Here is a 20,516-nt window from a genome sequence, read left to right on the forward strand (position 1 = left end):
CCTCCCTGGAGTGTGAGGCCACGCCTGGGACACCCCAGAGAGCAGTGCCGCTGGCCCGTGAGGCCCCACTACCTGAAGAAGCGCTCCATCAGCAGCTGCAGGTTCTGGACCCAGCCATCCTTGGCCGGGTGGATGGACTGAGCTCTGTAGGATATTAGGTTTAAGAGGGAGGACTCCTGTCAAAAAGACAAAGGCAGAGTGAGTGAGCCACGGGCCCTGCCCAGCGTCCCAGGGTGCTCACCCCGGGACTGTGCGCTCAGCAAGCCCGGGTGGGGACCCGCAGAGGAAAGGCCTCCCCGCCGTGGGAAGCTCCTCGCAGCGAGTGGACCACTCCTGGCAAAATGACTGCTGCGCCTAGAACCGCCTACATGGAGCCAGCTGGACCCAGCCTGGAACCGTCCTCCACCCAGGTGGGAGGAGAATGCTGGTCAGGCTAGCACCGCGCTCTTCAACAGCCCCCCCCCGCCCCCCACCTCCTCCCCCCGGCTGACGCCTGGTTTCCTGCTGGAGCACAGATTCAGGAAAGCCAGTGCCTGCCCAATGCAGAAAGCACAGCTTCACACCTGCAGCCAGGGACCCGCAAGACCTTGCCCCCAGCCCTCTGCACCTGAGACCAGTCCCCACCAGGACAGGGCTCCTTACAGGCCTCTGGTCTGCATAGCTTTCCACCAGCTCAAAGTATCTCTCCTGAGATCCGTGGAATTCATTCTGGTCACATAACTCTTCTACGGTGGTCAGCAGGTCATGGACGATGGTCCTGAGCTCTGGGCTGTCCAGGCTCTGGGAGGTAAGAGGCACCACCAAGAACCATCAGCACCCAGGCCACCATGGCAGAGGGGATCGCACAGGGGACCGGCCCACCTGGCGGGAGCCTTGTACCTGTCACCTCACCTGGAGCTGCTGAAGCAGCCGTTCGATGATGTTCAGCAGAATGTCCCACGTCACAGCTTGGAGCTCTTTCCTATACTTCTTGATGAGTCTGGTGATGGACAGCACAATCTCATAGGATACCACCTCATTAGGGCAAGTCATGGCCTGGAACACAGGACACAGGGAACAAATAGAGTCAGCCACTTCTCCCTTGTGCAGAGTAAGCCCCCTCATGTCATCGGAGAGCTGGGAATGAAACACCTGGGTCACAGCGCTTGCCAGACACGATTGTGGCCCATAAGTACGTGAAGAATCCACAGCGGGGGCTTCTACACTGCTCTCCTAGACAGGGCCCAGAACCCCACCTCTAGAAGGCCTAACCTGGACAGACCAGTAAGTTCACATTTGTGCCAGGCATGCAGCACAGCGGAGACTGTGAAAGCAATGTGCAAAGACACACCCACCACGGCTGCCCCCCTGCAGAGGAGGGGCTTAGCAGGAGCCCCTGAGTAACAGAGGGGGTGTAACTTGGCTAGGTCTGTGCTCCGCGACATGAGGACCACGGTGGGACGGCCATGGCTCCCCGGGGAACCGTGACAACTTATACAGGCATACCAAGGAAGCACTCTGGATCCCTGAAGGCACCAAGAACAGAAGCTCTGTCTCAGCATCATCCAAGGACAGCAGAGCAAGACTGCCTCCTGACAAGCCAGAGTCGGCACCCGAAAGAGGATCCCTGTACCATCGGAACAGCGAGCAGCCTCACTGCCAACTGCAGCAGGTGCAACTCAGAAAATACAACATGTGCTTGAAAAACAAACCTTCAAGCAGAGCCAGACCTCACCCCCAGTAAAAACCACTCTCTCTCTCTCTGTTGGAAATGCCTGGAAGCCCGCCCCAGGAGCCCTGGCCTGCCTGGAGGGTGGGGAGCCCTCAGTGAGGGCTTCCGAGTTTGACAGCTCACTGCAGCACACAAGTCCCATACCTCGAAAAAAGATGGCAACACAGACGTCGGGGAGTTCTTGAGAGAACAGAGTCGGTGCGCTCCCCACAGAGCCATGCCCACAAAGAACACGGCACCCCTCAGGAGCGGGGCATCTTCCATGTAGGATCTGCAAGTGGGCACCAGAGAGACAGACATGAGCCCCATCCCAGAAGACCAGAGGGAAGCCTGGGCCCTGGCGGGGCCCCCAGCAGTCCTACCACTTATGCAGAAGTGTCACCGGGACAGGAAGAGAACAGTCCGGCAGCAACTGTGACTACTGATTAACTTGTCTCTGGACTGGGGCGTGACTCAAGTGCTAGAAAACCTACCCAGCAAGCTTGAGGCCCTGAGTTCAAACCCCAACCCTCAAAGAGAAGGGGGAAGAGGAAAAAAGAGAAACAACCACTGCCACCCAGGCTATGTGCCCTGGGTGACACTAGATGCAGGAACCCAGGTAGAGAGAAGGCCCAAGCCTCCTGGAAGATACAGAGGCCAAAGAATCACTCAAGGGCAAAGTCCCCACCTGAAGCTGTGGGCCCAAGAGTGAAAGGGCTGCAGGAGGCCAGGGCACTGAGGACCACATCCCGACCTCCAGAGCCCTCAACAGGGAAGAACAGGAAGACAGCAAGAACATTCTAGCAGGAGGAACTGGTGTATGCAAAGGCCCTAGAGGGGAGGGGAGGAACAGCAAGAGGAAGAGACGAGAAGCCTAAGGAGCTGGGGGGGGGGGGGCACTGGCCCTCACTATGTTTGCAGGCAAAGGGTGGGAGGAGAAAGGGGTCACTGGGCTGCTGGGTGGATAATGCACTTCGCGAGGCTACAGACAACAGGCGGCAGGGAGAAGGTGCGCCCCCTGGCGTGTCCACCATGCAGCACACCTCCCAGGACCAGCTCTGGATGGCTGGCTACAGGGCACGGGCGAGGACAAGGGAGAGGTTGGGCTGACACCCCAACCTAGCCTGGTATCAGGATGATGAGTGAGGGCACCATCCCAGGACACCAGGCAGGGGAAGAGGCTCTGACTGGCAGAGGGAAGGGTGGGAGATCACAGGTATCATGGGCCTGGCTCCGGTGAAGCAGCCCCCCGAAGGAAGGCAAAGTCCCAACACCATCCATGCTGGACAAGTGCCACCACGCGCACACCTGTTCCCGGGAGGACCCAGGAGGCCCAACCTGCCCCGCCCGGGGCCCTGCCTGCCCACACACCTGTCCTCCATGATGCGGCACATGTTGTAGATGGCGCTGTGGCCCAGGTGGGTGCCCAGAAGATTACGCATCAGCTGAGGAACAGAACGCATCAAGGGACTGGTGGCTTGGAGGCCCCACTCGAGGGAGGGAGCTCTGTGCAGCCCCTTCCCACACAGAGGCACAGAGCTCTCCCCACCCCTCCCAAGCCTGTGCGGCTGCACTGCCTGAGCCTGGCTTACCCAAACTCCCCTCAAGACCCGGCCCCACCTCCACACCTGGGAAAGGTGCATAGGCCCTTGTCCAGCCCTGCACTAGACCCTCCAGCTTCACCCCAAGGAAGGCGCTACAAGAGCCCCACCTTCCAACAGGGCTCGCAGAGCTCCTTGACGTTGATGGTGCGGCAGAGGGTGACAATAAACAGAGGGAGGCTCTCGGCCGGCAGGCAGTTGTAGCAGACCACAGCATCCAGCACCTGCAGGGAGACCTAAGGAGGAGCAGAGCATCACCCCCGTGCCGCTGCCACCCACCCAAGAGCCAGAGGACTCCCAGTGGCCCTCCCACAGCCCCGCACTGCAGGGCACCAGCTCTGCTTGTGCCAACTGTCCTGACAGCTGACAGAGGCCAAGTGGCTGCCAGGAGAAACACAGCCAATGTAGCACGTAGGACTTGAACCCAGAGCCCCAACCCCCCCAAGAAACAAGGGTACAATTAACTATCTCCTGGGAGGAGAGTCACTGACCTCTATATCCACGGAGGACACAGTTCGGATGCACAGCAGACAGATCATACTAGGGAATAAAACACCTAAGTTAACTCGGAAAACGTTTCCAACCACACTTCCTTCAGTCCCTCTGTGACGTCGGTCAGGTGAGTGGCTCTCCTCCCTTAGGGTGCCCGCTCTGGGCTGAGTGTCCCACATAGATGAGGCAGTAAAAACCCCACTCTCAGGGACACCAGGGCACATTATTGTTGTTGCTGTTGATCCCGGGGCTTGAACTCAGGAGCTGGGTGCTGTCCCTGAGCTTCCTTTACTCAAGGCTAGTGCTCAACCACTCAGGACACAGCTCCACTTCTGGCTTTTTTTAGTAGTTTACTGGAGCTAACAGTCTCATAGACTTGCCTGTCCAGGCTGGATCTGAAACAAGACCCTCAGATCTCAGCCTCCTGAGTAGCTAGGATTCTATGCATACGCCACTAGCACCTAGTTCACGGGCATTTGTAATAAAAATGACAAAAATAGGGGCTGGGAAGGTGGCTCAGTGGTAGAGCGCTTGCCTTGCATGCATGAGGCCCTGGGTTCAATTCCTCAGCACCACATAAGCAAAAAGAAAAAAGCCGGAAGTGGTGCTGTGGCTCAAGTGGTAGAGCGCTAGCCTTGAGCTGAAGAGCTGAGGGACAGCGCCCAGGCCCAGAGTTCAGGCCCCACGACTGAACCAAAAAAAAAAAAATGACAAAAATACAGTATCTGCAACACCAGATGTAAACTGGAAGGTGGCTCCATCCAATTCCCAGTTAGTTGGTAGTTTCATCTATTTTCTCCACCTTGCAGAGATGAACTTAAGACTCAAGGCAGGAGGCTAGTAAATAACACTACTTAAGCTCTTTTTACTCTGCTCCAGGAATTGAACCCGGGGCCTCTTGTACCAGGCATGTGCTCTACCACGCAGCTGTACCCCTACTCCCCCACTTCAACTCTTTTCTTACTGAACCATTGATGCAATGTACTCGTCCAGGTAACAGCTGTTGAATTTGACCAAGTTCACCAGCACCAGCAGGAATTCCGAAGACAAGCCAACATCCATCCACTGCAGGACAAACTCCGCTGGGGAAGGAGAGGAGGAGAGCAGTTTTCAGAGAAGCTGAGGCTACATCTCCTCTTCGCCTGCTCACTCAGGAAAACATGTCTGTATCCCATTCCCACTGGGAGGCATGCCAGCACTCCCCCGGTGACAGGCTGGCCACAAAGGGCTCAAGCAGGCAGGACACCAGCACTGCCATCAGCCAGCTCCAGGATGGTCTGAGCCTAAAGCCGGACCAACAATAAAGTATGCATCTCACATTCCGCCAAGGACATAATCCTGAGGTGGCACAGGCCCTGGAGGCAGTCCCCGAGTGCCCCCTGTCCCCTCAGAGACAGGCACAGCTGCAGGCCACAGAACCTGAGAAAACTGAGGGCAAGATCCCTGTCTACCCGCTCTGAAGGCAGGCAGACCAGACCATCCACAGAGCAGCAGAGCCTCGGTCAAGTTTACTCCCTCCTTAGGCTGAGGTGTGGCCAGCATGGCAAGCACAGGCCTCTGAGTTCAAACCACAGTACTGGGGGCAGGGTGGGGAGGTGGGGTGAGGGAGGGCTGCTGCTCACAACTGCAATCCTAGCTTCTCAAGAAATTCAGATCTGAGGGGCTGGGAAGGTGGCTCAGTGGTAGAGCGCTTGCCTTGCATGCATGAGGCCCTGGGTTTGATTCTTCATTACCACATAAGCAAAAAAAAGCCTCAAGTAACACTGTGGCTCAAGTGGTAGAGAGCTAGCCTTGAGCTGAAGAGTTGAGGGACAGCGCCCGGGCCCAGAGTTCAGGCCCCACGACTGACAAAAAAAAAAAAAATATATATATATATATATATATATACACACACACATATATATGGGACAATGCCCAGGCCCTAAGTACAAGCTCCAGTATAGTACCAAAAAAGGGTATTTCTAGATGCATACATTGCAACTATTTATGAAAATAGCATAAAGAACCTCAATGAATGCTTCTGGCCAATAGGGGCCTATGAGGGCGGGTAAAAGAAGCAGGCTCTGTCGGGGGAAGGTACTGGGGGGAAGGCTGGGCTAACATGGAGGGTAAACGATGGACGAGACACTCCAAGTAGATGGCCTGCACGTGTAAAAATAAAACCTGTTGAAATTTTAGGAAATGGGAGAGGAGAGAGACAGAGGGGGTGAGGTGGGAATATATTATACACGTGTGTGGAAATGTCAGTGAAATCAAACCCACCCTTGTATAACCAACACACACTAATAAAGAAAAAAACAGCCAGACGCCGGTGGCTTATGCCTGTAATCCTAACTACTTAGGAGGCTGAGATCTGAGGATCATGGTTCAAAGGCAGCCTGGGCAGGGACCTCCATGAAACTCTTATCTCCAATTAACCACTAGAAAACCGGAAGTGGCGCTATGGCTCAAGTGGTAGAGCACTCGCCTTGAGCTGAAGAGCTGAGGGACAGTGCCCAAACCCAGAATTCAAGCCCCCCACAACCAACCAAAAAAAGAAAGAAAGAAAGAAAAGAAAAAAGAAAAAAACAAGGCCAGGAATGTGGCTCAGTGGCAGAGGGCTTGCCTAGCATGCATGAAGCCCTGGGTTCGTTTCCTCAGTACCATATACACAAAACAGCCAAAAGTGGCACTGTGGCTTAAGTGGTAAAATGCTAGCCTTGAGCAAAAAAAAAAAAAAAAATAGCTCAGTGACAGTGTGTGGGGGGGGGGGGGAGGGAGAGGGGAGGGGGGGCGCCGCAGAGGGGCAGAAGCAGAAAAAGATTTACTGACTCCTCTTACTTCTCCTCCCCATAACAAATTGGCCAAAACCTTCTAATGTCAGGGGAAGGGAGGGAGGTCAGCAAGGTGGGTAAGAAGCCAGCAAAGCCTTCAAGTCCACAGCACCCTCTCCAATGACAGATGCACCCACCAGCCCCTCATGGACCCTTCTCCTGTGGAACTCCGAGTCCTGAGTCTGTACTCAATTCCCCAGTGGACAGGGATCCAGGACAGCGGGTGCATGACGCTGCATCCTCTGCAGGATACTCCTTGCAAAACACAGCACCCTCCTAGGCGTGGGGTAAACTGGACCCAAGGCCAGAGAAACCTCACACCCCACAGAGCACCACCCACCTAGTTCTTCTTCCAAATAGGTGATGTGTCTCCCATTGTCAGTGAGGGCTTTGAAAACTTCCAGCCTTTCATGGAGGTCTTCGTTGCAGGGGTAATCCTTGATGACTTTAAAGAAGAGGGCTCTGAGCACCCCCAGGCGGTCACCCTGAGACAGAACCAGAGTCAGCAGAGCCCTGCTAGGGTCTTCCACAAAACTACCAAGGAACAAGTGGAATGAGCGTGAGCGCAGAGTCCCCGGAACTGGCCTGCGTTTCTCCCACAACACCTCTCAGGATGTCAGTGGGGCTCAGCACACAGCTGGCGGTGGGGAGGCATCTACTGCGATAGGTTCTGGGCACAATGGGAGCCCATAGCAGGGGATAACGGCACCTATCCTGGCCCAGGGTAAACATGTCTATGCTCGTATCACAAACACCGAAAGCACTATTGCACCACAAAGGGCTTGAACAGAACAGACAAGCCTCTCCAAGCAGCCAGGCTAGGAAAGAAGAGAATGGGTGCTGGAGGAGAAGCCTTCCAGGCAGGATCAGAAGGGGACCCGGGGTGTCTAAGGCTCAGGCAAGGCCTGCCCAGCTCTAACGTAGTGACTCGAGTGAGTGGCATGGGCCGGGGGACTTGGCAGCTACAGCAAGATGATATGCCACGAATCCCCTCCTACCACCCCGAAACATCCCAATAAGATGGAAACTCGGGAAGCTCCAACAAGGGCCCAGGTCCCACAGACATGGGTTAACCACCCTACCTGGCATCCCAACCAATGGCAGGAGTCCAAACAGCAGGAGACCTGGCATCACCCCCAAGCCACCCAGCTGTGGTCCTCACCTGTCCCTGTATGATGGCCTTCAGCAGAGCTAGCACCGCGTGCCGGGCCTCTGGAGGCCGATCTGGCTGAAGCAGGTCTGAGACCGCCTTCCAGAGTGCTTCCACGGCATGCTGCCACCAGAACAGAGGGAGTGGCAGTAAGAATGTAGTTGCTAAGAATCCTGGTCAGGACAGGACAGGACAAGAACAGGGTGGCACAGCAGATTTTCTGACCTAAAATCAGCTCCTAGACAGCCTGCACCTGTACTTCCTATAGCCTTAGAGCTATCTTAAACCCAATCAAATCTCTTTAACGGGCCCCAGGACACAGGCTGGGAAATGAAGGACAACAGGCAAGGTCCTGGCTTCCTGTAGACCAGCAGGTTGTCCTCTGAAGAGCAGCTCAGACTGAGAGGGTGGTAAGAAGAGTCTCGGGGAGGGCCTTAGGCCTGACCAGAAGCCCTGCTCCATGGGTTTCCGGTGTGAACTGGTACCCACCAAAGACAGGATTCCAACCCCGACAGACCCGCCACAAAGCCACCAGGGGATATCATGCACCAGGTGGCTCTTGGATGACACAGGAGTCGTTTCTTTCTCTTTTTTGGGGGGCTTGAACTCTGGGCCTGGGCCCTGTCCCTCAAACCTTCAGCTCAAGGCTAGCACCCTAACACTTGAGCCACAGCACCACTTCTGGTTTTCTGAGTGGTTTATTGGAGATATGAGTCTCATGGACTTTTCCTGCCTGGGCTGGCTTTCAACCATGATCCCCAGATCTCAGCCTCCTGAATAGCTAGGATGACAGGCGGGAGCCACCGGCGCCCGGCCAGGAGTTGTTTCTATAGCACACCAGAGTCCACTCTCAAGCCTTTCACACAAACGCTGGTCAAGGCCAGATGGAACTCTAGTGCCCCACAACTCTGGCTCCTGGAATAACAGCCCCCACCACCTGCAGGACAGCAAGAGCCTGGAAATACCTGTGCAAATAAACCTAGCCAACTCTGTTATGTGAGAGGTCCCCAGAAGGCAGAGTCTGGGGGGTCTTGACATGTTCCCTGTAAAGACTCATCCTTGCCTAGAGTCCCTTTACCCTTCCTCTCCAAGTACACTGTAAGAGGGTCATCGGGCAAGAAGTATGCTATCATTCACGGTCCTTTTTGGAATCTGCAGGAAATGCCTGTTCTTGCCCCACCCAGAATGGGTAATTCTCAAGGCATTCCCAGAAGCCTCCCCATCATAATCAAAAACTTCCCTAAAAAGAGGAACATTCGCCAATCATCCTATAGCTAGCTATAGCTATGATCTTAGAAAAAGCAAACCTGCTGGGCACCAGTGGCTCACGCCTGCCATCCTAGCTACTCAGGAGGCTGAGATCTGAGGATCATGGTTCAAAGCCAGTCCCGGCAAGAAAGTCCGTGAGACTGTGATATCCTAGAAAACCAAAAGTAGTGCTGTGGCTCAAGCAGTAGAGTGCTCACCTTGAGCTCCACAACCAACAAAAAAAAAAATCAAACGAGGCTTCTGAGGGGCAGCTGACATGCACAACTGAGAAAAACCTACCTCTTCAAACTTCTTAGTTTTTGCTACTTCACAGATTTGCCCTATCACCCGGATGCGATTGTTGAGGCCACATTCCACACTCAGTTCCTAGAGGGGAGAAAGAAGAGAAAGGGGCCAGTGCTCAGTCTCCTGAATGGCCAGGAGCCGTTCTGTCCTTTCCAGACTGGAAATCTATAGCAGATCCTTACATAGTCAGGATTCCCTGAGCGCACATTGCTCCTCCTCTGTGGACTGACAATGGGCAGCTTTGTGTTTCATACCTGCAGGTTTTATGGAGATAAAGCTTGTAATGTAAGCTGGGTGCTCACTCCTGTTACCCTTAGCTACTCAGAAGTCTAAAATCTGGAGGATAGCAGTTGGATACCAGAATGAGCAGAAAACCCCACCAGACTTCATCTTCAGAGTAATTCCCAAAACATAAGGCTGGGGCTAGGAATGTGGCTTAGTGGTAGAGTGTCTGCCTAGCATTCATGAAGCCCTGGATTCGATTCCTCTGTGCCATATAAACAGAAACGGCCAGAAGGGGAGCTGTGGCTCAAGTGGTAAAGTGTTGGCCTTGAGCAAAAGAGCTCAGGAACAGTGGCCAGGCCCTGAGTTCAAGTCCCAGGGCTGCAAAAAAAAAACCCACAAGGCTGGGGGCATGGCTCAAATGGTAGAGCACTGAATTCAAACCCTGATACCACCCCCCCACACACACACACCTAAAATACAGTAATTTTAGCTCATAATCATAATCCTAGATACTCAGGAAGCTGAGATATGAGGCTCATGGTTTGAAGCCAGCCTGGTCAGCAAAGTCCATGAGACTCTCACCTCCAGTTAGCCACCAAAATAACAGTAGGGGAAAAAAAAAAAAAAAAACAGAAGTGGAGTGATAGGTCAAATGGCAGAGCAGAGCCTTGAGCAAAAAAGTTCAGGGACAGCACTAGGGACTCAAGTTCAAACCCAAGGACTGGCAATAATGATAATTTTAAATTGTAAAACTCGGGCTTTGGTATATTCTCAATGCTTACATCCATCTTCACTACCTTAAAAACACCTTCATCACTCCAAAATGAAACTACACTAATATTCCTTCCTCCACACAGCCCCAACAATCACTGGTCTGCTTTCTGTATCTTTGTATTTGCCTGTCTGGATATTTCATAAAATTGGGCTCACGTGGCCTGGCATCTGTGACTCGGGCCTGTAATCCCAGATGCCAGGAGGCTAAAGTCTGAGAACCGAGGTTTGAAGCCAGCCTAGGCAGATAAATCCTTAGGACTCAAAAAGCCAGAAACTGGAGGTATGTATGGCTCAAATAGTAAGGAACTGGCTGTGAGTGGAAAAGCTGAATGAGAGCAGGAGGTCTGGAGTTCAAGGCCTCAAACAAGCACAAAAACAAATGAGCTCATGTGTTATGAAGATCTCTATGAGCAGCTTTGTTCCCTTAGCATGATTTCAGTGTTCACTGACGCATGCCATGCTTTCTATTGCAAAATCACACCCTGTTATATCCCTTACCACATTTTACTAATACCCTTATCAGTCAAGGAGTATTTGGGATGTTTCTCTGTGGAAAGTATTACAAGAGCAAACACTCAACATTTATTTGGTTGTTGTTTTTCCTCCGGTGCCAGCTTCAATTCAGGGCTTCTCAGTATTGCTTGGCTTTTTTCCCCTCAAGGCTGGCACTCTACTACTTGAGCCACATCTCCACTTCTAGCTTTGGCTGGTTAATTGGAAGTAAGTCTCTTTTGCCCTGGCTGATTTTGAACCACATTACTCAGATCATAGCCTCCTGAGCAGCTAGAATTACAGCGTGAGTGACCTACCACACCTGGCTAACATTTACTTCTTTATGAGCCAGGTTAGAGGATTCAATTCAAACATTCATAGAAAAGTAAAGGCGGGGGCTGGGAAGATGACTCAGTGGTAGAGCGCTTGCCTTGCATGCCTCTGAGGCCCTGGGTTCGATTCCTCAGCACCACATAAGCAAAAAGAAAAAAGCCGAAAGTGGCACTGTGGCTCAAGTGGTAGAGCGTTAGCCTTGAGCTGAGGGACAGCGCCCAGGCCCAGAGTTCAGGCCTCACGACTGGACCCCAAAAAAAAAAAGAAAAGTAAAGGCGGGCTAGGTTCGAGTGGCTCATGCCTTTAATCAATCCTACCTATTCAGAAGGCTGAGATCTGAGGCTCCCAGTTCATTCTTTTGTGGTACTTGGGATGGAACCCAGGACATTGCCCTTGCTGGACAAGCTTTTTGCACTGAGCTACACCCCAGCCCATGAAGGCCCCCAGTTCAAAGCCAGCCTGAAGTAGACAAATTTCTTATCTCCAACTAACTAGCAAAAAGTCAGAAGGGAAGGTGTGGCTCAAGTGGTAGGATACCAGCCTTGAACAAAAAAAACTGAATTCAAGCCCTGAGACTAAGACAAACACATATACACATAAATGAGCAAGCATGGTGGTACATGCCTGTAATCTCAGCATTTGGGAGACTGACACAGAAGGAACTCAAGTTTAGAATAGCCTGGGCTATATAGAAAGGTCCTTTACTGCAGGTGTGGTGTGTAGAGGGCCAGCTGTGAGCAATAAAGCAAGTGAAAATTGTTGAGGCTGTTAGTTCAAAAAAAGCTCAGGGACGGTACTCATGCCCTGAGTTCTAGCCCCACAACTGACAATAAAATAAGATAAAACAAAATGGATAGGATAGTCCTGGTAATGTCTGTGATTAAAGAAGACCTCAGAGCCCGGTGCCAGTGGCTCACACCTGTCATCCTAGCTACTCAGGAGGCTGAGATATGAGGATCTCGGTTCAAAGCCAGCCCGGGCAGGAAAGTCCATGAGACTTATCTCCAATAAACCACTAGAAAACTGAAAGTGGCGCTGTGGCTCAAGCGGTAGAGCATTCGCCTTGAGCTGAAGAGCAAAGGAACCAACACTACGCCCAGAGTTCAAGCCCCACAACCAACCAAAAAGAAAAAAAGAAAGGAAGGAAGGAAAAAGACCTCAGCTCCACCCAAAATTTAAAAAAAAAAAAAAGTTTTTTAAGTGTTCTCTTAAGAATTCACAAATTACCAGTTAAAACCGGCCCTATCCCTAGCCACCTGTGAAGATGAAGAAAGTGTCCAGGCCACATCTATGTGTCACCTGCATTCTAACACAAGGATGCTCACGCAAGCATGTCACCGGATCTGACTGTCAGCGTCCCAAGTGATCCCAGTGATCCTCTGAAGGTCTGTCCCCCTAGGCCTGAGGATAGCACGAGGTCACCAACAATGCATCTCCCACAGAACCTGGCGACAGACCTAATCCAGCCTTCCTGGCCCTCGCCTCGGGCCTGCCCAAGCCAGGCGGCTCACTCACTCTCAAGACTTCCGCCGTGATGATGAACTCTGTCTGTCTGCCTTCTGCAGCCCTGGGATTTGGTCGTGGGGTCCCCAGTCCCAACAGAATCTTGAACTTCTCCTTCAAGCCTGAGTCTTTGCTGGTGGGCTTGGCCATGGTGGACGAGGCCCCACGCGGGGAATCCTCTGCAGAGGAAAAGCAGCAGTGCAAACACGCGGCATTGACGGTGCACCCACCCGTGCCGCCGCCGCCGGCGACGCAGGCCCGCTGCTCCGGGCAGGCGTGACGCCCACGGACAGGCCCACGGACAGGCCCCAGACATGCAGCCCGCGGCCGCGAGGCCCGGGGAGCCCCGACGCCCGCCACCCCGCTTCCCCACGCGGAGGAGGCCCTCCACCCCGCTTCCCCACGCGGAGGAGGCCCGCCACCCCGCTTCCCCACGCGGAGGAGGCGCGCTGGCGGGCGCGCCCGCAGCGCGGAGCGGCTCGCCCCGTCCCCGCCGGGCCTCAGAGCCGGGGCCCGGCCGCGGCGGTGGGCGTGCCCGGGCCCGGGCGCCGCGGGGCCCCACGGCGGGGGGCCCCGGCCCGGCCCCGCGCTAGCGGCCCGCGGGTCTCAGGGCACTCACCCCGCGCGCCCCCCGCGCCGCGCGCTCGGCCTCGGGCTGTGGAGAAGGGCGCACCACCCCCCGCCCCACACCCCTCGGCCCCTCACGAGCCGCCGCCGGAAGCACGGCCGCCACTTCCGGGAGGGGCGGGAAGAGCGCCGGTGGCCCGCGCGAGGCTCGTCGGGAGTTGTAGTTCTGCGCGCTCGCGTGTCACGTGGCGGGGCCCGCCGGGCGGTGTAGCTCGCGGGGCCCCGCGCGCCCGCGGCGATGCGGGTGCTGACTCGCAGCCGGAGCCGCGCTCTGGCGGCCGCGTCTCGCGGGCGTGGGGAGGGCCTCGCCGCGCTCCCGAGCGGGACGGCGGCGGCGGGGGCGGCGGCGGCGGCTGGGGCGGCGGGGGCAGGTAGCGTGGCGCCCTCGGGGCTGCGGGAGGAGCCGGGGGGCGGGGAGCGGGCGGTGCGGGAGCCGGCCTGGTGGGGAGCGGGCCGTGCGGGGGGCCGGCCGTGCGGGGAGCGGGCGGTGCGGGAGCCGGCCTGGTGGGGAGCCGGCCGTGCGGGGAGCGGGCCGTGCGGGGGGCCGGCCGTGCGGGGAGCGGGCGGTGCGGGAGCCGGCCGTGCGGGGAGCGGGCCGTGCGGGGAGCGGGCGGTGCGGGAGCCGGCCGTGCGGGGGGCCGGCCGTGCGGGGAGCGGGCGGTGCGGGAGCCGGCCGTGCGGGGGGCCGGCCGTGCGGGGGCCTGGCGGTGCGGGAGCCGGCCGTGCGGGAGCCGGCCGTGCGGGGGGCCGGCCGTGCGGGCTGGCGTCGGACCCGGCACCCCTGGCCGCCAGGCGCGGGCCCGCGGAGCCGGGCGCAGGCGCTCCCGCACACCCATCCTGGTTCCCAGCCCGACGGCTCGGCCCTGAGCCCGGAGCCGCCTCTGTCCCAGCCAGGCTGGGCGCCTAGAATATTCCCTGAGGGGAATCTCCCCGAGCTGGGGAGCTGGGACGCCGGGCCGAGAGAAAACAGGAAAGGGCAAGGCATCCACCGAACGCCCGTCCTGTGGCCACTGAGGACCCGGCGCCCTGTGCGTGCGCCCCACGCGCGGGGACCGACAAGAAGCCCAGCGGGACCTCGGCCTGGGCCTGGGGGGCGGGGGGGCGGGAGGAAGGCCGGCCAGAATGCCAGCGCCACAGGAGCTTGTGAGGTTGGAGTTCATCCTGATTGCCAAGGAGAGTGGTACTCGCCCAAGCTAGGCTGGTAGAAAGTGCTCTCGGATGCAGCTCGATGATCTGTGGGTGCTGACGGGTGCTTTGTCCCTACCCTGCCAAGGACAGTCTCCTCTCTGATCCTGAGCAGTCGTTCAGTGAACAAATCCAGTAACTAACTGGGTAGCCCAGCAGGCAGGTAGCACGTGTACCCTACTCTCACCCTGCTCCTCAGACTGAGTGACACTTTTTGCAGAAGGAAGACAAAGCCACAAGCCTGTCAAACGTCCCTGGAAGAGACTTCGTGTGGCTTACGAGGCTTCAAATGGTGAGGAAGGGGCCCGGGCTGAGCCCCTCCGGGTGCCTGCCTGGGAGCCTCCAGACTGGCAGCGGCAGCTGGCTAACATTCGTACCATGAGAAGCCAGAAGGATGCACCTGTGGACCAGCTGGGCGCTGAGCACTGCTTTGACACCAGTGTCCCTCCCAAAGTGAGTAGGGACTCCATCACGCAGCAGACCCATACGCACCAGCTTTCTCCGGGCAAGAAACATGCGTGCTTCCTCTCAGGCCTCTGACCTCTGACATGAAAGCTTGAGGCCTGGCGGCTCTCTGTCCGCCTGACCCTCCCCTGCAGGTGGCATCCTGAGAGCACATAGCCCAGAGTACCTGGCAACATTGCTGCTTCGTTGTAACCACTCCGCAGGCCTGAGGGTACCTGTGGGGCCTCGGGCTGTACATTTTTCCTTGGCACAGTGCTAGCCAATGTGGGCATTCAATAAGACTTTGCCAACGTGAAACCTAACTCCTTAGACAACATGAATTCTCATCCTCCCTCTGCTACCAGTTGATATGCATATTTTTGTGTCTGACATGCTTTCTCACCCATAAAATGGGTAGTCATTTTTTGTTTCTGTTTTTGGTCAGTCCCGGGGCTTGAACTCTGGGCCTGGGCGCTGTCCCTCAGCTCTTCAGCTCAAGGCGAGCGCTCTACCACTTGAGCCACAGTGCCACTTCAAGTTTTCCGAGTGGTTTATTGGAGATAAGAGTCTCATGGATTTTTCCTGCCCAGGCTGGTTTTGAACCGTGATCCTCAGATCTCAGCCTCCTGAGTAGCTAGGATTACAGGCGTGAGCCACAAACGCCCAGAAAGTTTTTTTTTTTACTGTTGTGTTTTTTTCTGATTTGATTTGGTTTTTGGTTTTGGTTGTAAGACTTGAACTCAGGGCCCAGGCTTTTTCACTCGCGGCTAGTCCTCTACCACTTGGAGCCACAGCGCCACTTCCAGTTTTCTGGTGGATAATTGAAAATAAGAGTCTCACGGACTTTCCTGTTGGGACTGGCTTCAAACCACAATCCTCAGATCTCATCCTCCTGAGTAGCTGGGATGACAGGCGTGAGCCACCGGCGCCCAGTGAGATCCCTGGTATTTTGCTAATTCATTTAGGCTTCACACTGTCCTGTCCTGGGAGGCACATGCCATGTCCTGGGTGATGGCCCCATGGACCCCCGTGGGTAGGAGGTGAGGGTACCACATGGAGGTGAGGAGAGCCAGGGCCCACTTCCTCTCTGGTCCCCGTCACCTCTCGAGCAGGTACAGAGATACCAGGTGCTCTTGTCACTGATGCTCTCCAGCCAGACCAAAGACCAGGTGACGGCGGGTGCCATGAAGCGGCTGCGGGCCCGGGGCCTGACGGTGGACAGGATCCTGCAGACGGATGACAGCACACTGGGCCAGCTCATCTACCCCGTGGGCTTCTGGAGGGTGAGCCAGCTTCTGACAATGGGACCAAGGACGGCACTCGCCTGGGAGACACAGTCAGCGAGCAAGGCAGGCGTCTGACCGCCAGAGCCCGATGCCTCTGCTTCACCTCCTGCCCACCCCCACCCCCCGAGGGAGGGGCCAGGCTGTGGGGCTGGTGCCTGTCCTTGGTGCTCCTTAGCCTTTCCTGTTGGTCCCCCCTTCCTTCCTCCAGCTCCCCACCCAGTCGCCCGCCCTTCCCTTCCTTGCTTTCCCTTTTGTTTACTCCTCGCCTCCCTGGAGTCTGAATGGCACACCCAAAAGAGGCTGTTCCCCGACCCCGCAGAGCCCTGGGTAGTAGGTGGGTGGATCTGTTGAAAGTGGCAGCTGGGTGGGTGGGGCCGCTTCCCTTGGCACCGTGTGGGCTGCGGTGTGTCAGATGGGTTTTAAATAGGCACAGGATGAGAACCGCCTGGCCCGCCCAAAAGCCGGGCTCCAGCCTTCCTTCCCAAAGGCCCAGGTGCCGCCACGCCCAGCTCCTAGGCACGGCTTGCCTTCATGGCCTGACCCCAGCTTCTGGGGGACCAGAGGTCAGGGAGCCCCAGGCCAGGTCCCACAGTAGTCATGTCATTGACCTGTGTGAGCACTAAAACCAGGCATCCAGACCTGCCTGAAGACCTCCCCAGTCCCCCTCTCCCCCTCCTGGGCAGAAGGGCCGCCCGGCGCCCCTACAGGAGTTCTGGGCAGGCGGCTGGCAGCTGGGTACCTGTGGGGCTCTCCAGGGCCCCGGCTTTCCAGGTCCGGCTATGAACCTCACCACTGTCTTTCAGAGCAAGGTCAAGTTCATCAAGCAGACCAGTGCCATCCTGCAGCAGCACTACGACGGTGACATCCCAGCCTCCGTGGCGGAGCTGGTGGCCCTGCCCGGAGTTGGGCCCAAAATGGCACACTTGGCTATGGCTGTGGCCTGGGGCTCTGTGTCAGGCATAGGTGAGTGGCACGTACCACAGAGAGGGAGGAGCTGGCTCTCTGCTGCCCGCTGCCTCTGTGACCTGTGACCCCAGCTCTAGTATCACTCAGGACTCAGCCCAAACGGTCGGAAAGGTGTTTGCAGGCTGCTCATCGCCGAGAGTGACAGCAGGCGCTCACATGTGCTGAGAGCCAGGGGCAGGTCTGTGTGGCCGCTGGGAGGAGTCAGTAACGCTGCTCCCCCGTGGGTGGGCAGGCCAGCCCTGTGGAGCCAGGCCTGGCTGCAGGTGGCCGGGAAGTCCCCAAGATGGTATTTCAGCGGAGAGTGCGGGGCAGGTGGAGTAAGCCAAGCCAGGAGGAGGAGGCAGGTTCCAGGCACCAGGAGCATTGTCTGCAAAGCTACAGGGCAGGGCCGGGCAGGTGGCTCAGTTAGGGTGCTTGCCTAGCGTGCATGAAGCCCTGGGTTCAGTTCCTCAGCACCACGTACACTGAAAAAACCAGAAGTAGCGCTGTGGCTCCAGTGGCAGAGTGCTAGCCTTGAGCCAGAGAAGCTCAGAAACAGCGCCCAAGCCCTGAGTGCAAGCCCCAGGACTGGCCAAAAAAAAAGCTACAGGGCAGGAGCAGAAAGTTCTGGAATGAGATGAATAAGTGGGACAATCTGAGGCAGGCTGGGGCAGAGGAGGAGGAAGAAGAGGAGGAAGAGGAAGCGGTTCCTGGAACCCTTTTCCTCCTGGCACAGACGACTCACTGAGGCAGGCACCACGCTGCTTCCTCCTCAGAGGAAAAACACCACACCTGCCAACCCAGAAACCAGGGTTTGGCCCCAGCCTCCCGGTGTGCCCCCACACTCCAGGCTCCTCTGGGATTGGGCCAGCCGTGGAGGTGAGAGGCTCTCAGGAAAGCCCCGGGCCGGCCATGAGGTGGGAAGAGGGCAGCTAGGGGGCCAGGGCTCTGTTGGGAGCCGGCGGCCACCCAGAAGGACTGCAAGCAGCAGCCCCCGGAAGAGCCAGGCTGGCCTCCCGCACCTGACTCGGTACCCCGCCACCAGCCTCTCAGCAGATACTCGAGCTTATCTGGGTGCTGTCCTCAGCTGCCCGTGTCCCAGGAGTGCTGTGTTGAGGTTGGGCCATTCTCTCGGGGAGGGGCCTGTGGCATTAAGTTGAGATGGTGTCGGAATGCCAGCCTCTGGTGGCTGCCAACAGGGAGCCCTGAGGGCTTCCTCCTAAAGGAAAGAAGTCCTCCCTCTTAAGAAGCTGGAGCCGGGGGAACAGGAGTGTGTTCTCGCTCTGCCCTCTGCATGCCACTGGGCAACCTCAGGTCAGGCTCTTGGCCTCTCTGAGCTTTGGCTTCAAAATAGTGACACGTTTGCCCTTTTTAACTGCCCAGCTGCACAGAAAGCTCTTCTGGCTGGCACGGGAGCCTCACACAGGACAGGGCCCAGTCTTGGGCCCGGGTGTCGTGAGGAACACAGCCATCCCCGTGTTACAGAGGAGGAAACTGAGGCTCAGGGATCCCATGGTGTGGTCCTTTGACCCTTGTCCTCTGCCTACAGCTCCAGGATGCCGTTTGCCAGTGAAACAGGAAGCTGGCAGGGGGGTGACTTTCACTTAGCAGGGCCAGGGCTGCGGCTGGGCAGGAGGCCGCCCCAGTGAGAGTCACGGTGGCCAGTTGGTAGGAGCAGGTGTGACAGCTGCGGCCACCAGGCCGCACTGCCCACTCGGGCCCTGGTGTCTAGTGGCAGTGACCGCGGGCCACTTCACGGGGCCAAGCTGTGCCGCTCCGCTTTGAACCCCGGGAGTCTGGTCAGAGGAAGCAGGGCAAGGCCCTTCCTGGCCTAGGCCTTCTCCCCAGGGACTGTAGGTAGGGGAGTCCACGCTTGTGTTTCTTCATTCACCGTAAGCATGCCTCTGCCGCTGGGCTGCACCCCCAGAAAGCACACACTTTGGAGTGAGGACCTTGCTAGGCTTCAGTTTCTATGGCTAGGTGCCTCATAAAGACTTCCTGAGGCCGGGCGCCGGCGGCTCACGCCTGTCATCCTAGCAGTTCAGGAGACTGAGATCTAAGGATCGTGATTCAAAGCCAGCCAGAACAGGAACGTCTGTGAGACTCTTAGCTCCAATTAAGCACCAGAAAAACTGGAAATGGAGCTGTGGCTCAAGTAGTACAATGCTAGCTTTGAGCAACAAAGCTCAAGGACAGTGCCCAGGCCCTGAGTGCAAGCCCTAGGACCAGTCCCCAGTCCCCAGCCCCAGGCGCCAGAACAACTTCCTAATCTGAGGCAGGTAAATCTCAGCACAGGGCCTGACTCACAAGTGTTGTACCTGGGTTAGCTGTGTTACTGTCAAGAGAAGACGAGCCCAGGGCAGCAGTGCTTATACACACACACACAGACACACACACGTGTTCAGATGGCACCAGACGAGCATCTGAGAGGGCTGGGAAGGTGGCTCAGTGGTAGAGCGCTTGCCTTGCATGCCTGAGGCCCTGGGTTCCATTCCTCAGCACCACATAAGCAAAAAGAAAAAAGCCGGAAGTGGCGCTGTGGCTCAAGTGGTAGAGCGCTCGCCTTGAGCTGAAGAGCTGAGGGACAGCGCCCAGGCCCAGAGTTCAGGCCCCAAGACCGGACCCAAAATAAAAATAAACGAGCATCTGAGAATGGGTCAGCCCAGAGCAGAAGCTACACGCCCCCAAGCTGCCCCATGATTGGGGTGCTGACACCTGAGGCAGCCCAGTGGCAGAGGCGTATCAGTCACTCAGACCCTCAGCCAGCACTGTGGCCCCAGGGCGGTGCAGGAGGGAGACCCCGCCCTCAGCCTGTCTCCACTCCCTGCTTCCTCTGCCCTTTGCCGTGCAGCAGTGGACACTCACGTGCACAGGATTGCTAACCGGCTGGGATGGACCAAGAAGGCAACCAAGTCCCCAGAGAAGACGAGGGAAGCCCTGGAGGAATGGCTGCCTAGGTAAGCCGGGGTGGGTGGGAGACGGGCGGGAAGAGCTCCCCGCTCCCTCTTCTCCCTCTCACCCAGCCCTCATCCTCACAGGGAGCTGTGGGGCGAGATCAACGGGCTGCTGGTGGGCTTTGGCCAGCAGACCTGCCTGCCTGTCCACCCTCGCTGCCAGGCCTGCCTCAACCGGGCCCTGTGTCCGGCTGCCCAGGGCTTCTGAGCTCCAGGGGCTCTGGCCTGGGTGCTGAAGCGGCCGCTATCTGTAAAGTGCCTTTGCTTGGGGAGCCACAGTCTAATAAACGTTGGGGGGGGGGTTACAGTTGGAGTCTGGCTGCCTTCTTTTCCTGAGGTGTAGGAGCAGGCCGGGAAGCGCGTGTACATGCGTGCCTGTGCCCCGTGCTCGCGTGTTTGGAGCAGGGCCACCTGGGGGGGGCAACGTGACACAACCCACATTGTGTAC

At 57.0% G+C, this 20,516-nt stretch overlaps 2 protein-coding genes across 12 annotated transcripts in view; one reads left to right on the forward strand and one right to left on the reverse strand.

The window, feature by feature from the left end:
• The window catches only part of LOC138814649 (tuberin-like), a 41,521-nt gene extending 28,186 nt beyond the window's left edge, over positions 1–13,335 (reverse strand). For 8 of the 9 annotated variants that reach the window (XM_070003767.1, XM_070003765.1, XM_070003766.1 and 5 more), the window contains exons 1-13: positions 13,247–13,335; positions 12,640–12,806; positions 9,295–9,381; positions 7,759–7,869; positions 6,937–7,081; positions 4,748–4,865; positions 3,783–3,831; positions 3,402–3,527; positions 3,062–3,135; positions 1,856–1,982; positions 892–1,035; positions 643–780; positions 73–176 (exon numbers count right to left, since the gene is read on the reverse strand). In XM_070003767.1, the coding sequence (XP_069859868.1) occupies positions 73–176; positions 643–780; positions 892–1,035; positions 1,856–1,982; positions 3,062–3,135; positions 3,402–3,527; positions 3,783–3,831; positions 4,748–4,865; positions 6,937–7,081; positions 7,759–7,869; positions 9,295–9,381; positions 12,640–12,777 (1,361 nt within the window). In that variant the 5' untranslated portion in view covers positions 12,778–12,806; positions 13,247–13,335. Of the gene's footprint in view, positions 1–72; positions 177–642; positions 781–891; positions 1,036–1,855; positions 1,983–3,061; positions 3,136–3,401; positions 3,528–3,782; positions 3,832–4,747; positions 4,866–6,936; positions 7,082–7,758; positions 7,870–9,294; positions 9,382–9,482; positions 9,549–12,639; positions 12,807–13,246 lie in introns of those variants that run through there. The other variant, XM_070003768.1, reaches the window with a different exon arrangement.
• Positions 13,336–13,459: 124 nt separating this feature from the next.
• LOC138814491 (endonuclease III-like protein 1) lies at positions 13,460–20,363 on the forward strand. Of its 3 annotated transcripts, none has more exons than XM_070003387.1 (6): positions 13,460–13,625; positions 14,660–14,892; positions 15,993–16,166; positions 16,973–17,132; positions 19,966–20,071; positions 20,153–20,363. In XM_070003387.1, exons 1-6 carry the CDS (start codon positions 13,493–13,495, stop codon positions 20,274–20,276), a joined length of 930 nt encoding a protein of 309 aa, XP_069859488.1. In that variant the 5' UTR covers positions 13,460–13,492; the 3' UTR covers positions 20,277–20,363. The 3 variants fall into 3 exon arrangements, with proteins under 3 accessions (XP_069859488.1, XP_069859489.1, XP_069859490.1); XM_070003388.1 differs by having other exon boundaries at positions 15,996–16,166; XM_070003389.1 differs by lacking the exons at positions 13,460–13,625; positions 14,660–14,892 and adding an exon at positions 15,694–15,827.
• The last annotated feature ends 153 nt before the right edge of the window (positions 20,364–20,516 follow it).

This window comes from Dipodomys merriami, unplaced genomic scaffold, assembly GCF_024711535.1.
Source record: "Dipodomys merriami isolate MVZ:Mamm:240054 unplaced genomic scaffold, mDipMer1.0.p SCAF_60, whole genome shotgun sequence".
Lineage (NCBI taxonomy): Eukaryota > Metazoa > Chordata > Mammalia > Rodentia > Heteromyidae > Dipodomys > Dipodomys merriami.